The sequence below is a fragment of the Natator depressus genome, chromosome 11, assembly GCF_965152275.1.
Source record: "Natator depressus isolate rNatDep1 chromosome 11, rNatDep2.hap1, whole genome shotgun sequence".
NCBI classification, from domain to species: domain Eukaryota; kingdom Metazoa; phylum Chordata; order Testudines; family Cheloniidae; genus Natator; species Natator depressus.
The window spans coordinates 26,276,640-26,292,305 of record NC_134244.1 but is presented as its reverse complement, the minus strand read 5'-3'; the positions used below and the strand labels follow the sequence as shown (position 1 = coordinate 26,292,305).

At 37.3% G+C, this 15,666-nt stretch overlaps 1 protein-coding gene across 3 annotated transcripts in view; it reads right to left on the bottom strand.

Moving 5' to 3' along the window:
• The window catches only part of KIF5C (kinesin family member 5C), a 120,133-nt gene that overhangs the window by 51,106 nt on the left and 53,361 nt on the right, over nt 1–15,666 (bottom strand). For all 3 annotated transcript variants that reach the window (XR_012641416.1, XM_074967323.1, XM_074967325.1), the window contains exons 4-10: nt 14,357–14,461; nt 12,840–12,888; nt 11,759–11,814; nt 10,416–10,503; nt 5,917–6,041; nt 3,982–4,086; nt 3,450–3,598 (exon numbers count right to left, since the gene is read on the bottom strand). Coding sequence is in view for 2 of the 3 variants with exons in the window: in XM_074967323.1 (XP_074823424.1) it covers nt 3,450–3,598; nt 3,982–4,086; nt 5,917–6,041; nt 10,416–10,503; nt 11,759–11,814; nt 12,840–12,888; nt 14,357–14,461 (677 nt within the window). In the remaining variant the exon portion in view is untranslated. The remainder of the gene's footprint in view (nt 1–3,449; nt 3,599–3,981; nt 4,087–5,916; nt 6,042–10,415; nt 10,504–11,758; nt 11,815–12,839; nt 12,889–14,356; nt 14,462–15,666) is intronic.

Below are 15,666 nucleotides of genomic sequence, written 5' to 3'. Positions count from 1 at the left end.
AAAATAAAATGAGTTAGGAATAGAACAGAGCAAATAACTGATTTTTCAGTTTGGGGGCCAAAGTGAAAAATTAAAAATTCAATTTTAGGTTCAAATCAATTTTTTTGTTTTTTCCTCACGGGAAGGGGGACAAAATTGTTTTGGGTCAAAGAAAACATTTTGTTCAACCATATACAAATGTCAGTTTTTTTGTTTTATTTTGGATCATTTTCAGGTGGGTTTTTTTTTTTTTTTTTACTTTAAATAAAAAATCTAAACTTAGAAACAAAATGCCATTTTGAAATGAAAAGTCAAAACATTTCAAAATTGTCAAAACAAGCAGTTTAGATTTTAAAAAAATGCCCAATTTTTTTCACCTGAAACTATTTAATAAATTCAACTCAAATTAGCAAATAGTTTCAGTGACATGGGAAAAAAAAATGCAGTTTTCAGTGAATTTACTGTTCGCCACACAAATATCACCAGCTCTAGTTAGTCAAGCTACAGTGTTGACGGCCCTTGGATTGCTCAACTATTGAGCTGATCAGAGTGAAGGCAACAGTATCAAGTTAAACAAACTTAAAGCAAAGGAATATTAAATACACCTAGGACAAGCAATTTAACAATCCAAAGATGCAGTGTATAAAGCACATATGCAGAAGAGCTGATAAAGAAACTACTTTTCTAAATAGATTACTTCCAATGACTAGCCCAGAGACACAGGCTAATTATTAGCTGAAAAGCCTGATTATCGTAATTCTTTTAACAAACTTTCTTCATGGCTCCATTAGGTGATTCTAAAAGCGTGGTTGATAACAAAAAAAAACTTATTTCTAGTTTTACATATGACACAGTAAGTGAAACAAATTCACAGCACTGCATCTATTATTCATGCAGCAGAAATCAAGGCTCTCGTTAGCCAAACTGTGCTAAGTCATACAGTTTCTAAAAACTGATTTGCCTTCTGAACATAAGGTCTATTTTTGAATCCCAGAGTGATGAAAATCCAAATACAGAAACTGGACTTCAGATGTTCAATGAGCTTCGCTATGTATGTATAAAATGAGGTTTTGATACATATATGGCACTATCTACACACAGTGAATGTGCATATCATTTCCAGTAATGTTAGAGGGGATTAATACATGTTTATGAAGGGAAAGTACCTTTGATGTTCTTACAGCTTTAAAAATATGTTAACCTATAGTCACCTAAACGGAACTGTAAAATTATATGGTATCCAACTTGGTGTGTTCTGACCTTTATCTCTACAAACAGGCAGCTCAGTGTTAACCTCATCGAGGCCCCAATGAAGCATTTACTCACATGCTTAAAGTTAAGCACCTATTTAACTGCTTCACTGGACTGAAGCGCTATCCAAAAAGGAAAAGGGACAAGCAATTTATTCAGACAGATGTAGTTGGTGCAATAGGGACTATTTATTTTGTTATGTTATGAGGAGGTGTAAACATTCACCAGAATGTACTGAATTCAAAGTGAAAAAATTACAGGTATGAAGTTGACAGCATTGTGACCCCATCATACTGTTTAACAGTAACTCCCCGCTCCCAGCCTCTAACAGCGGGCAGTATTCAAGCCAATAAGCCACAACCACTGATCCATTACATAGCAATGTTTTTATAATTATTATTATTGCATCCTAATATTTGCATTTTACTCAGTTTCACTACTCAGTTATTACGTATCAATAAGGAGCAAATGTCTCCAAGAAATGTAATTTATTTTTGCATGATGATATACATTTAAATGAAAACAAAATTAATGAACAAGAAAATCTTTAATAATCCCTCAGTCTAAGCATAGAAATGACTATTTCTCCATTTTACAGTGATTTTTGATTTATAAAATTTTGTCATAACTACAATGGGCCAGATGTTCCACTCCCACCAAAAACCCAGAATGAAAACCCCCATAAAATTCTCCCTGGGGAGTTCTTCCGCATGCTCCTATTCAAAGTGAGCAGTTTATGGTGCCACAGAGTGGGAAGGGGACAAAGATCCTTCCCCAGTGGCAGCAGAACTCACAGGAAGTCAGTCATGCTTCCCATAGCTCATGTCTGCTTTGCCACATCTGGGTCCTAGCAGATGCCAAGGGCAAGTTAATACTGGAGCAGCATCAGAATGTCCATAAGGGAAGAGTGCTGCAGAATGGCTCCACTCACTGTCACCTCTGGCTCCACCCACTAACTGCCCCACACAGCAAAGCTCCAAATGCATAGAGAGGGACAGGAATTGTGAGCCTTTTCACCTCCTCCTTTGCCCCCTCACTGCTCCCCCGCCCCAACATATTGCACTCTTTATGCCCCTTTTGGTCTATATGCAAGGAAGTCATCATCATCAGGCACTGATTAAGAAATACAGGTCCCATCCTTCTCCCACTGAAGTCAATAGCAAAACTGCTATCAACTTTCATAGAAGCTGGAATGGGGCCATAATGAATAAAGGGTTGCCAGGTAAAACTTTACACATTCTTATACCATCCCCTGTAAAATGCTCCTTCAGAAGGGTGGGTTTTGTTGCAATTTGTGCACCTGAAAAAACATAACCCAATTTCTGACAGATAAATGAGATTCCAATATATTATACAATGGTTAAGTAAATTACATTGCAAAGAGCAATTATTAGCACATATTGTTTTGTTTATCAGTCATACACTACACAAAGCAAGTCATTTCCAAAAGTATCAGAGGCTCCATAGATTATAATAAAAACACTAATTATTCAATGAGTCTGGCATATTTTTACAGACTCCCACCATGGACTTCATAGAACTTTCTTGTGGACCAGTGTGAGACAAAGATTTTCATTCTGACCATTTCCACCCTTTTTGCTTCATCCTTGCCTTCATCTCCAGAGATCTTTAAAAGTGGCAAGATCCCATTTATGCATAAACCTACTGAAAAAGACATTACACACAAATCCACATTATATTCCTCCTAAGTGGCAGCAGAAAATGCTTCCTTTGCAGTCCAGTCAGTTACATCAAGCTGTCATTCAAGGGAAAACTAAACCTCAAAAGCTTCAAAAGCAGCCTCAAGTGAAAGCTCCCTAGATGAAGCAAAACCAGAAGTTGGCTACGGGGTTAGCTCGGGGATGAAAAACACAGTGCTGTTGCCATTTCCATAACATTTTGAAGTGATGCTACTGTGCTTAGTCCTTCCAGTGACAAGCTTTGAACTCTTGACTAGTTTAGTTTCTTGCCATTGTAACATTTATTTTTTCTTATAATCCAAGGAACAACTATACCATTTATATTTCTGAAGCATCCTTCAGGACAAAATAATTTTTTTTAACTACAGGTTGTACAGAAACTGAAGCCTCTATTTAAAAACCAATGTCCACCTAACATAGTTCTCTTCTAAACACTCTGCAATTCAGCTGGTTCAGAACCTGCAGCCAGGGCGGGCAGACAGAAGAAACAACGTCCAGGCCAATGCTGGGTGGACTCACCTTTGTCCAAACATTAGGGTAGACTTGGTTTCTGCTTCATTGAAGATAGAGGGAGAACAGCAGATAACAATGGTAGTTCTGCAGTTCCCACCTAGGGAGTCTTGAAGAATTCGGGTCATTTTGCTGTCTCGGTATGGAACATGGGTTTTCTAATTGAAAGACAGATAAATTACTCTTCAAACAATGTTTTTAATAGGCACATTAGAAAGAGCACGAGATACCAACAATTTAGACTTTACTGAGTTTGCAACGCGTGACATAGGTATACTTGTTTTAATTCTATTAAGATGTGTTGTGCCTGCTAATAGTTCAACTGGTAGTCACTAGGAGTTAGTTTTCATTATACTTTCTAGATTCAGTAGAAAAGGACAGTGTTATATTAGTTTACAGTTCAAAGCTAATACTCCCCTTTCTCCTTCCTAAATGGAAATGTCGGCTTATTTCATGTATCCATGGTAAAGAAAGCTGATTGACAAATATAGCTTTTTTTAATTATTATTTAGTAGCACAAAAAGTAAAAAGGATTACTTACAGTTCCCTCTGCCAAGGCTGAGATCACGTTGCCCAGAGCAGACAAAGACTTATTGATATTTTTAGCTTCATCAAGAACAGAGCCCTCTGCTCCAGTTTTGCTGACCTACCAGATAGCAGAAATATGTCAGATTAAATTGTCAATGAGGGCTTGTGCAAATAATGTTACGATACAGGAAGAGACAATGGAAAAGTTACAGAACCTTGGAAGAGCAAAAATGTTACATTTTTTAAAATAACTTCTTTAGTTTGAGGGTATCTAATACTTTTAAAGTACCTTAGACAAAGTCTATTTAATGGCATTTTCCCATCTTTCTCTTGGTTCTCTTCCCATTAGCTCAAAGAAGAAACATCGTCTATGGGTGGGTCCTTACTTGGTCAAAGGAACCACTGAGTTCAATGGGAATTTTAAGAAGTGTAGGATCAGGCCATATATTTCTTTTTAATTGTACCGCTAAAGGTACAATATATGTCTGATATTACTTCTGCATCCAGCTGTGGGAAATGGATGCTACCTCACGGACAAGTGAAAAATTTTTCCATCAATGAACAGGCTAACCTACTGAGAGGCTGCATAATTTCAGGTTGTCTTCCTAATGCCCCCAAACCAATTTAACAAAATCACAAATCTGTGAATTTAAGGATGAGGGGAAGCTAACTGGGAACTCATTTTCCAAACTGCTATAACAATATTCTGAATTCTCTAATGGACATAAAATAAATCCATGCATACATTTCTTTAAGTGAAAGTGCTTTTTGCTGCCAATCACCAATAGAATTATCAACCAATATATGAAGAAGGCTATTTTACCAACCATGCAATATACTGCAACACAACATTTTATTTTACCCATTTGTCTCTGAAGTGACCAAAAAAAAAAAAAAAGTCTATTACCATTATGGAAGACCCATCTATACTATTTAGGTTTGATTATTTCTCAAATACTTTAGTCCAAAGTGTGTGGGTGGACAGCGCAGAGAAATGCAACAAAGTCCTAAATTAGATCTGAAGTAATCCTTCTAACCAAGGAATTTTTTATTATTATTTATTTGCAACCAGACATTCTGTTTGGCTGCATGTTAAGAACATTTTCTTTGATGTTCAGATCAATTCTGGGCAACAAAATGGAGATTTGTTCCATTGTAATTCTGTTTGGGCTCATTCTTCTGAGTAAACAGATATAAATTTCATTCTGCTTAACATTTTTTCTGTATCCAAATGAAAGCAAAAATAGCTTATGCCATCAGTGTTATGAAAATTATCATGCAGGGAGCCTCAATAACATACATGTAGCCTTCAGCTATACCAACTGTATTAAATACTAATGTCTCAACACCCTAATATGCTAAAAAACGGAAGCACTGGAAATGGGATATGTCTGAATTAAAACTACAGTAATGGCCCAATCTAACATCTTACATGACACACACACCCCCAAACAAAAACTGGTGGAAAGTCTATACTCATGCCCATAACAGTTTTCTCTAGATGCTAGTGAACAAACCTGGCCTTCCATTAAAGCAAACATGAAGATACATGCTCTGATACAGAATGTGTCAAGTTATATGAAAATTATATTGTTGCAATTTGCTCCATTACAAATTAAATACCAACTACAGATGCTGTGTTTTGCATTTCGTTCTAGTTAGTACTAGTGACCTGTTGCTTTGCCTGACCTTGAACTCCAAACATGTCACAGATTAAGTTTGAGCCAATATTCTTACCTACATACTAGACTTTTAATAATAAAATAATAATAAATAATAATAATAATAATAATAAATAATAATAATAATAATAGATATGCTACGTTTAGTTCCAGAAGTTGCATAAGCTACATCCATAGATTTAAGTTGCAACAAAACACACTCAATTTAGGAATACAATAATACTTCTAAGCCTGGTAAAAATTACTGATAAAAATGTACTCATTACCTTTTCACTTCCAGCCAAGTCCACCAGATAAAGCTTTCCACTGAGTTTCTTTTCAGTTTCTACATTCTCTTGTTTAATATTAATCAGGAAGATACTGTGGCTTCTAGAGCTGTGTTCATTCATATCTATAAAGAAATAATACTTTTAATGGTTTTAACACTCCCATTTGTAGAAATTTTAAAAATCTGCCAATATGTGTTCTTATTTCATTTTATCATAGTTGGCCTGTGACTAGTCAATAAGCATGGAAACTCCACACCATAGTCTACTTGAAAGTATAAATTTCAGACAACAACTTCTTGAACCCTTCTGAAAGCAGTTGCCCCTCAAGAGGAGTGGATAACATTTATGCTGTCTAGAATGAGCTTTTATTTTCCACTCACATGGCTAAAAAATTAGCCAGATTCATGATAAATGACATGATCTTGGGGTGATGGGGTGGAAAATGTGAAGTGTTTCTTTAGAAGGACCCTCACCAAATAATTTTTCTTAAACAGCATACACTTTGGGCCAAAATTGAGAATCCTAATTTGTTTTCATTAAAATAAAAAGTCAATGAAAACCCAAGAGATTTAGGAGTACAAAGCAGAATTACAGATGATATTCCTGTGATCAAAAGCACCCCTATATTCACACGCTACACATTATTGTAATAATCTCTGTGCAAAATATGCCGTGTCAGGTATCATTTAAAAACTAACACCACACTGATCAATCTTCTTGTGTAACCTATGTATAAGATGCATATTAAGAGTTATGAACAAACTGAAATTATTACTACAGTGTGTTTACCAGACAAGTCTGGGGAGGAGGTAAACAAACGACAAGATGATGCCTCTACCCAGGTGTCATCAAAACGGATTGGCAATCACCGGTCAAGTGGCCATTCTTTGGCAATGAAGGGGGGCAGGAACAGATCTATCTGCATCTTAGCAAACATGGAACCTCTTTCACCAAGAGACTTCATATTTCTTTTCTCACAGCTGGAATGAACTTTATCTAGGGGTAATCCTCAGGAAAATGAATTTCAACAGGTAACTGGACTATAAAAGTACAGGGCAAAAACATCCCAAGCTCTCTCTCTCTTTTCACATAAGATGACAAAGGAACCAGCCCTTGGACTTCGGGACCGACTGATCCTGACATGAGAATTTGATTACCCCTGTTGCTGGGAACATGTCGTAAAGATTTTACCTTACACCAAGTCTAGCTTGTAAGTTTCAGCTAGTAGGAGGCGTTTTATCTTTTTTTTTTTTTTTTTTTTAAATAACCATTTCTAACTTTAATACCTTATACTCGCTTTAAACTTCTCTTTGTAGTTAAATACATTTGTCTAAACTAATCCAGTTGCCAAATAAAAGTAGCAAATTGTTGAATATTGACCTTTTAGTGGGGGCAATAGAACTTTAATATCTAACCTGCCCAGGAAAGGGCTGGACAGTGCAGAACATGTTTCTGGGAAAATCTGGGACTGGGAGTGTTTTGGTATCACCCTGCAACTAGTAATCCAGGCTGGCAGAAGACAGAGTGTGACTAGAGGGCTGCTGACAAGCTGCTGGGGTTGGGGTTGCTGGACCAGGGGTGTAGCTGTACACAGACACTCAGGGTGTGGCCTGCATGCTGTTAGGTTGTTTGTGAGCAGCCCTGGTTGGAAGCTACAATAGCAAAGCATTGTGAGGCTCCCAAGGTTGCGGGGCAGACGGTGACACAGCCTCTCGCTGGTCTGGACTGCACCCCCCCCCCCGAATGTGACAATTCCCCTGCTGTGTTTGGTAACAAGGACATAGCATGCGCACGCGCGTGCACACACACACACACACAGAGGCTAGAAAATACATTATTAAGAAAGATAGTACTGTAACAAGAGAATGACTACAGTATATTGGAATGGGAAGGAAGTTTGTTAAGGTGTGGAGTGCAAGTGTTTTTGAGAATTATGATGCAAGTCATAAAGCATCTGAGTTGAAATGGGTCTGGATGTAATCGTTGCCATAGAGTTCCTCAGAAATACACATGAGGATTTGTATGGGAATTTTAAAGTGATTTTTGTTGCTTGTGTGTCAGAGTGAGAGCTCTGGGGCCTGAAATCCTCAATGATCCACACAATAGGTACAGCATGGTCAGGTGCAGTGCAAGTTTCCATACAACATAAGCTTGGATCTAACCACATTGTGTTGGAGGTTGTAGTGAGATATCCAAGAGAAGATGTCAGAAAAGTAACCACCTCCTTTCCCTCCACCCCCACTTCTCTATCACCACTGACCTCACTACTGGCTTTCTTCTCTCCCAAGCTTGCAATCTTTGTGTTCACTTCAGTTCCACTCTGTTTCTCCCCTCACTTTCTCTACAACATTCCCAAAGTTTTCCTCTTCCTCTCCCTACTTTCAACCCCGGCACTAGTTCGTTCTCTGGTTGATTCCTGTCTGGACTTCTACACCTTGGTGTGGGGCTGGATATGAGGTAAGAGTAGATTTGGGTGTTCAGTCAAAAGAAAGACAGAAAGAAAAGCTGTTCTATAGAAGTTTTTTAGGTGTGGCAAGAAAGGCAAAGCAAAAGCAGAAGAGCACAGTACTTCAGAAAAGAAGAAGGTGAGAGTGTAGGGGAAAATCCACTGAGTAACAGCAAACTGAAGAACAAGAAGGATTCAGAAGGAACTGCCAGAATTGGCTAGGAGGTAGTCATTTGCTTTTTTAGGGAAGAAGTTTCCAAATATACTTGAGTAATGAGATTTGTCTGTGCCAAAGTCACTAGTTGCATCAAAGGCAGCCTATGCTATAGTCTGGGGACTGGATCAAAAGGTATCTGTCTTTTTCATCACCATGCCTAGCATGGTATAATGCACCATGACAATAGTTACAGATTTCTGGTATAGGGTGCAGTAAAAATACAAAATAATAAATACATGTTTTAAAAGGTTTATTTGCTTTCCAGCTACTGGAACTCAGTCCAGGCCACTGCTTCAGTGGGATAAGGAAACAAAGCAAAAGACAGAGCAGAATAAGAGCTTATTCTGCCGTCTTTATGTGTTATTGTGAGCAACTGATTCCTCCACAAATTTGAATGATAATACAGAAAAGGATAAACAATTCCACTTTTTAAAATCTTATGTGTTATATTCAGGTCTCAAAACTCTAAATGTAGCCAATGAAATGTATGCATGCAAAGAAGCCCCAAATCAGTAGGATTCCATCAAATGCATTCTGCAACAGCAGTAGTGACAATTCCATTAAAACACAGCACCGTTCACTTAGTAATCTCAGAGCACTTTGTGAACGTTAAGAATCTCATCATCAGTTAGGTAGGAAACTATTATCTCTACTTTACAGATGAGTAAACTGAGGCAGAGATAAATCATAAACCTAGAGCAAATCACAAAGTGAGGGCAGGGGCATAGTGGGAATATGGAACAAAACCTAGAATTCACAAAACAAAACCTCAGCCTGGAACCCATCGGATGCCTACATTCACGTTTTCAAGATATCAGAGGTTTACTGAACAGCAGTAAACTGTGGACAAGCTAATACATTTTAGAGCCAAAGTTATGAAATCTAGCATTATAATTTGGACTGATTTAAATTACAATTGAATAGAAATCCATTGCTCAAAAGTAAAAATTACTTGTTTTCCCCTGGTAAAAGCTCAGAAATTATTTTTCAGGTATAATTTGTCAAACAAACTATAGTGAGCTATATGTAGTTACTGCATCCATCCACTGCTCATTTTCTTAATGAAACACACATCATAACTAAAGTCAACACTAACAGACTGTCTACACAACAGTCACCCACAATACAAAATAGCAATTAACAATGATTTTAAAAAACCCACTAGCTTGACAATATTTCATAACTTTTCATTCTATAACTTTTGGCTGCTAAAATAAATATTACAAAATAGTATTTAAAAATATTTTAATGTGTTTTAAGACAAATCTTAAAAAAATAATCTCCATGTTATTTTGAAAACAGTATCACAAGCCATTCTTTAAAAAGTTATACCTTTCATTGCACAGTTATACAATAGTATATATCGCTGCTAAAAATGTAAGGAATCTCACAAAGCCTATGTCGAGAAATTGCAATGCATGTTAAACTGAGGTTCCAATTCAGCTCCCATTGAAGTCAATAGGAGTTTTCAAATTATCAGTTGGAGCTGGACTAGCCCTAAATGTGTATTTGCACTTGGTTTTCCCAATTGCTTTTTAATGCTCTCCAAGAGTCATTTATTGGGCCAAAGTAAAAGATCTTCTCACATCACAGATCATCATTAAAAAGTCAACGTTCACCAACTGTTCTAGCACACTGGTATCTTAGAGTGAGTAAGTCAGTAAAATACTTAAACACATCCTTAATTGTAAGCACATGAGTAGTCCTGTTTACTTCAATAGGATTATCCACGTGCTTTGATGGATTGGGCTGTTATTTCCTAATCTAAGCAAGAGACAAAATATAGGTACTAAGCACTATTGTTTCTTTATATACTTGTTTGAGATCACTTACTTGTAACAGCTACATGGCGGTTTGCTTTCCCTTCATCAATGACATCCATAACTTCTTCAGGACTAGAGACAAACCTCTCTGTACACCCCTAGAAACATGTAAATTCAGTATTTAGAAGTATAGAAAATGTGTCTTTGCATCTTTTCATAGTAATGTAAAATGTTCATCTTTCTCAGGCAAAAAAAAAAAAATATCCAATATGAACATTTAAAAGAGATATGGCCAAAATCTGCCCTCATATTGACTTCAGTAGGGTTTATGGTGGGTAACTTGAGAAGATTCTACTCTCAGATTGCATTAAAGGATCAATCAAATCAAACACTCCAAATAAGAGGATTCTATACAATCAGAAAATGCTGAAGTATCAAATAACTTCCAGTAAAACCTCTAAGTTCTTTTAGATTCCGGTGCCACAATTACTTTTTCATTCCCAGCTCAAGAGCAGGGGGGAGATTGCTCTCCTTCTCTCCTGTAATATGGTAATGTTTATGGAATGATTTGGCCTTCTTTGCTCTCCCATCTGAAGATAAGAGGTAAGAGAAAATAGAATACTTCCCCTTTTCATCAGAAATGTCCAATTTCATTTTCTATGGAATTTAAGTAGAGGAGCAAGAAGCTGATAAACAACAATCTACATTGTTGTTTGTAAAACGACAACATTTTGCATTATGTTTGTTGGAAGATTATAGATCAACCAAACATAGCATCCATACCAATGAATTCTGAAGAAAAAAAATTATGCTCTTCAATTCTCTATCATGTTCCGTATTAAATATTAATATAAATGTTTCACTTTAAAAGCATGTATAATGAAATGTAATCATTTAAAAACACTTGGGAAGTGAAGCAAAGAGAAATGATTCAATCTGATCAATGTTTCACAAAACTGTTTAAATGCAAGGACTATTACAGCTACAATTCAGAACGGATTAAGCAACAACCACCTACAAACAAACAAATACAAAAACCACCAAATTCACTAGTTCAACACGTGTTGGCATGCACATGCACACACCCCTTATTTTCCTCACAATTGCCTACATGCTCAGGGTTTTTATTATGTAAATTCTATTTCCTCCACACACACACAAAGTATCAGAGGGGTAGCCGTGTTAGTCTATATCCACCAAAACAATGAGGAGTCTGGTGGCACCTTAAAGACTAACAGATTTATTAAGGTGCCACCAGACTCCTAATTGTTCCCCCCCACACACACAAAGTGCATGTTCAGGAAGGTCCAAATGGAAATCCCCACATAAAAGTAGAAGCTGGTTTAAGGACCCATGGGGTGGGGAGAAGGGGAAAAATGAACTAAATCAAACATATGAAAGTCTTCCTTATACCTTTACATATGGAACTCTGTTTTTATCTTCATGTACTGCAAGGTTCGTCTTTGACACTGGAAGAAAGATTACATGTATTAGGAGCATTTCACTTACAAATTCTGTCAATTGTAGGAATGACAAAAGAATAATCTGAACACAGTATAACTCATTATAAAACTCAAATTCAGAATGAGGATTTTTTTCCCTGTTCCTTACTTTAAAAAAAAGTTACCCTTAATTTCCGGGGCGGGCTTTTTATCTAAAATGATTTTCATGGCTGAGAGTTTTTGTTGCATGCTCAAATCAGTATAAACACGTATTGAAGAAACATGAAACCAACTTGGATTTCCTGAACAAAGCAAATATTTCCAAGGCTTAATAGAGTTCCAGCCAACTTCACTGCTCTTGTGTTAATATTACAGTTTACCCCCCTCCCACATCTCCAGACTAACTGAATAGGTGCAGGCTGGAACAACAGTTGAAACAATCTATTATTTTTGTAATGTTCCCAAGTTCTTCTAACCGACAGAAACATAGTAAAAACACTGATTAAAGCTTGGTCTATTCTCATACTCTGGGCTAAAATGTAATTATGTAAATCTAACCTAACTTCTGACAAATACTGTATAAAGTCTGCATTTCAGTTGCAGACTGGCTGTAAGTCATGAGGTTTACATGTACAGTATGCATGAAAATGTTAGTTTGCAGGACTCAGAAGTAGTCTGGTTGGCAAGAAAGTACAAAATCTCAGAAGTCTATAGCTTATAAGCAAGCTATGTGTATCGACACTGGACACAAATGCACCTCTGGCACTTGGATTTTGTACACCACTGAAACATCCTTGTTTACACAGAAAAGCTGTGGCACACAGTGTCTCAACAATTCAAATGCCTCTTCTATTATCATAAAGTAAGAGACAGATAATCAGATAACCTAAGCCAGTTTAAATAAAATTTAGAAATTCAGTCTTTCAACTGTAAATTTAATTCAAGCTTTTCAATACGACAGCACTGAATCAATTATAAATAGGAAAGAAATACATTCCCCAAACTCCCCACAACCCAGCCAGTGGGGAACAAAACAGCATGCCGTTACTTACCATCAAGTAAGTCCCTTATTTTGTCCAAGTAAATTTCAAAGTAAGAAACCTAGGGCAAAACAAGTGTTTGTTTTAGATTTATAGCACTGACTCAAAAGTGTTGTTCTTTACGTACACTGCCATATCTATGAAAATAAGAGGAGGCAAATGACTCCACTAAAAAGGTGTACAGTACTACCCAGTGAAGGGTAATTTCACACTGGTCCATCAACAAAATAAGGTGAATCAATCTACCTTTGCTCTTTTCTTTCACGAAGTCCCTTGAGATATGCAGAATTGAAAATGCAAACTGAGATCACAGAAAATTAAATAAGCTCAAATGTTACCTTAGCATATGTAGTGAGGTACCACTTTGACATTTGCAAAAGCTATACTGATATACATTACAAGACGACACTTTTAGCAGGTTTAGTACAACATCTGTATTAATCTAGTTAATCCAAGTTAAGCCCATCCTTAAAGTTAAGCACCTGCATAAGCGCTTTCTGAATCAGGACCAAAAGGAGGAGTGAGCTGAAGAGAAACGATGCTTTGTTTAAAAAAAAAAAAAAAATTGGGAGAGACAATGAACAAAAACCTCAAAATAAAGGGCTAACTCAGCATTGGCACAAACAAGCAAAACCCCATTTAAGTTAATGGAGTTGTGACTACTAGTATCCGGATTAAGTTTTGTCCAGTGAGTATTTGTATAGTTAGGCTCCATTTTATCTGAATAATTTTATTCTATGGAAAAAATAAGCTATACTCATAACTCTGTTGCCAATTTGTTTTAGAATGGCTCCACACAACTCCTGGAACCAGCGGCATGTCCCCCCTCCGGCTCCTAAACATAGGAGCAGCCAGGGGTCTCCACATGCTGTCCTCGCCCCAAGCGCCGGCTCTGCAGCTCCCATTGGCCAGGAACCATGGCCAATGGGAGCTGCAGGGGCGGTGCCTGCGGACGGGGTGGTGCGCAGAGCCGCCTGGCCGCATCTCCGCGTAGGAGGCAGAGGGGGGACATGCCACTGGTTCCAGGAGCCACGTGGAGCCACAGCATGCACGGAGTGGGGCAAGCCCCCGACCCCGCTCCCTGGCAGGAGCTCGAGGGCCGGATTAAAAGGTCTGACAGGCTGAACGCAGCCTGCAATTTGCCCACCCCTGCTCTATAGTCTCTCAGTAAAGTGCCATGCATACCAAACTGCTAATAACTAACAACAAGGGCTGATCTGAAACTCCATGTATTTGAGTTAGGGAAGGAATATAGAGAAACAGTGCATTATACTATTACAGAGATCTGAAAGAAATACAAACAGAAAAAAATCCCAGCAAGGATATTTCCCATAGCCTAACTACGGCAGACACAACTACATCGGATTCCTGTACAAAAACCTCTTTTATATTAATGGGTCTTTGAATCACCTAAGGAAAAATGAAAAACTCTGCAGTGAAATGTTACATTTTGTTACTAAATGGAGTTTTACCGTCCAGTTCATTGTCTTCCATCTGACCCATTACATAACATATCATTTTGCATTTACCTTTATGTGAAACTCCAGGTTTTCATCCATGGAATAGATGTGATCAAAGATGTCATGTGCAATTCTTGGAATTATTCCCATTAGCTGATGGTCATGCAGCTTCCCCTAAAGACACAACGGCAAACTGTAACTTGGAAAGGGTTGTTTGTGTGTGCCAAAATAGAAAAGAAAAAAATCTCCTGAAGCTGCATTCATCAGACTCTTCACTGGTGCAGGCAGCCAAAAGAGAGATCTGGGAAGGAGGGTATTTTGGTTACACTGTGGCTTGTCAGGCCAAGTTGCCAAGATGCAGTCTTGCAAACAGGACCATTCTCTGTATTAGTGGGCACAGCCAGCTTCCTATGCCCTATCAAGCAGTTCCAAATATTAAGTAAAAACAGTTTCCCTAACTGCATGACATCTTTCAGTTGCTTTCCTTTATACAGATGAATCAACCTTAAGTGAATTATGATGAGAGCTTGAAACAAAATCTTTCTATGAACATAACAGAAAAAGATCTCACCCCTTGTGCAGTCATTTACGTTCACACATATTTAAAGAAAGGGCCTGATGATACAATATAAAAGGATTTTTCCAGTGATTATGGATTATTATTGAAAAAACATATGGACTCAAAGATATGGCCTGCAAAAACAAACCCCATACAAAAAAGTGTTAACATCACAAATAAAAATGGTGAACATCAGAGAAGATGTTGATTTCACGATCATACCCTTACTTTTAAAAATTGGGTAGATATCCATGTTGCCATGAATCATGAGAAATCATTTTAAAAATATGGTCAGTAGTCATTTCTACGAGTAAAACCCATTTCAACTGTAAAAGCAACACACACAAAAATCAGAGCAAGTTAGGAAGAAAAAACTATGAATTTACAGACTAGTTATACAGCGTTTTATATAATGTACAGATTTCTGGGATCTTATTGGTTTGTCATATACAACTGTCCTACCAATCAGTCAGCTATTATTACTGTTTTCAGATACAGTCCCTGAAGACACAACTTGCTACATTTAAATACACTGGAGCGGGTGGAGTGACAGTCATCTTATAAACATTAAGCCAGTATGACAGAAATTAAACATGAAAACTGGTACGTTCTATATATATAGCCGTCTATCTCAAGGGTTTTGTTCAAAGTATCCACTAGTTTTCTGCCCTTGAATTACAGATCCTAGGGAAAAACCGAATCAGTTATACTGCTAAATGCCCCTTTCTAGAAAAGCAGAGCTCAGCTACATTTAGACCATGAATATTCAATTAATGTTAAAACGTTTATATGTTTTGGTATTTATACAAAAGTCAACGTT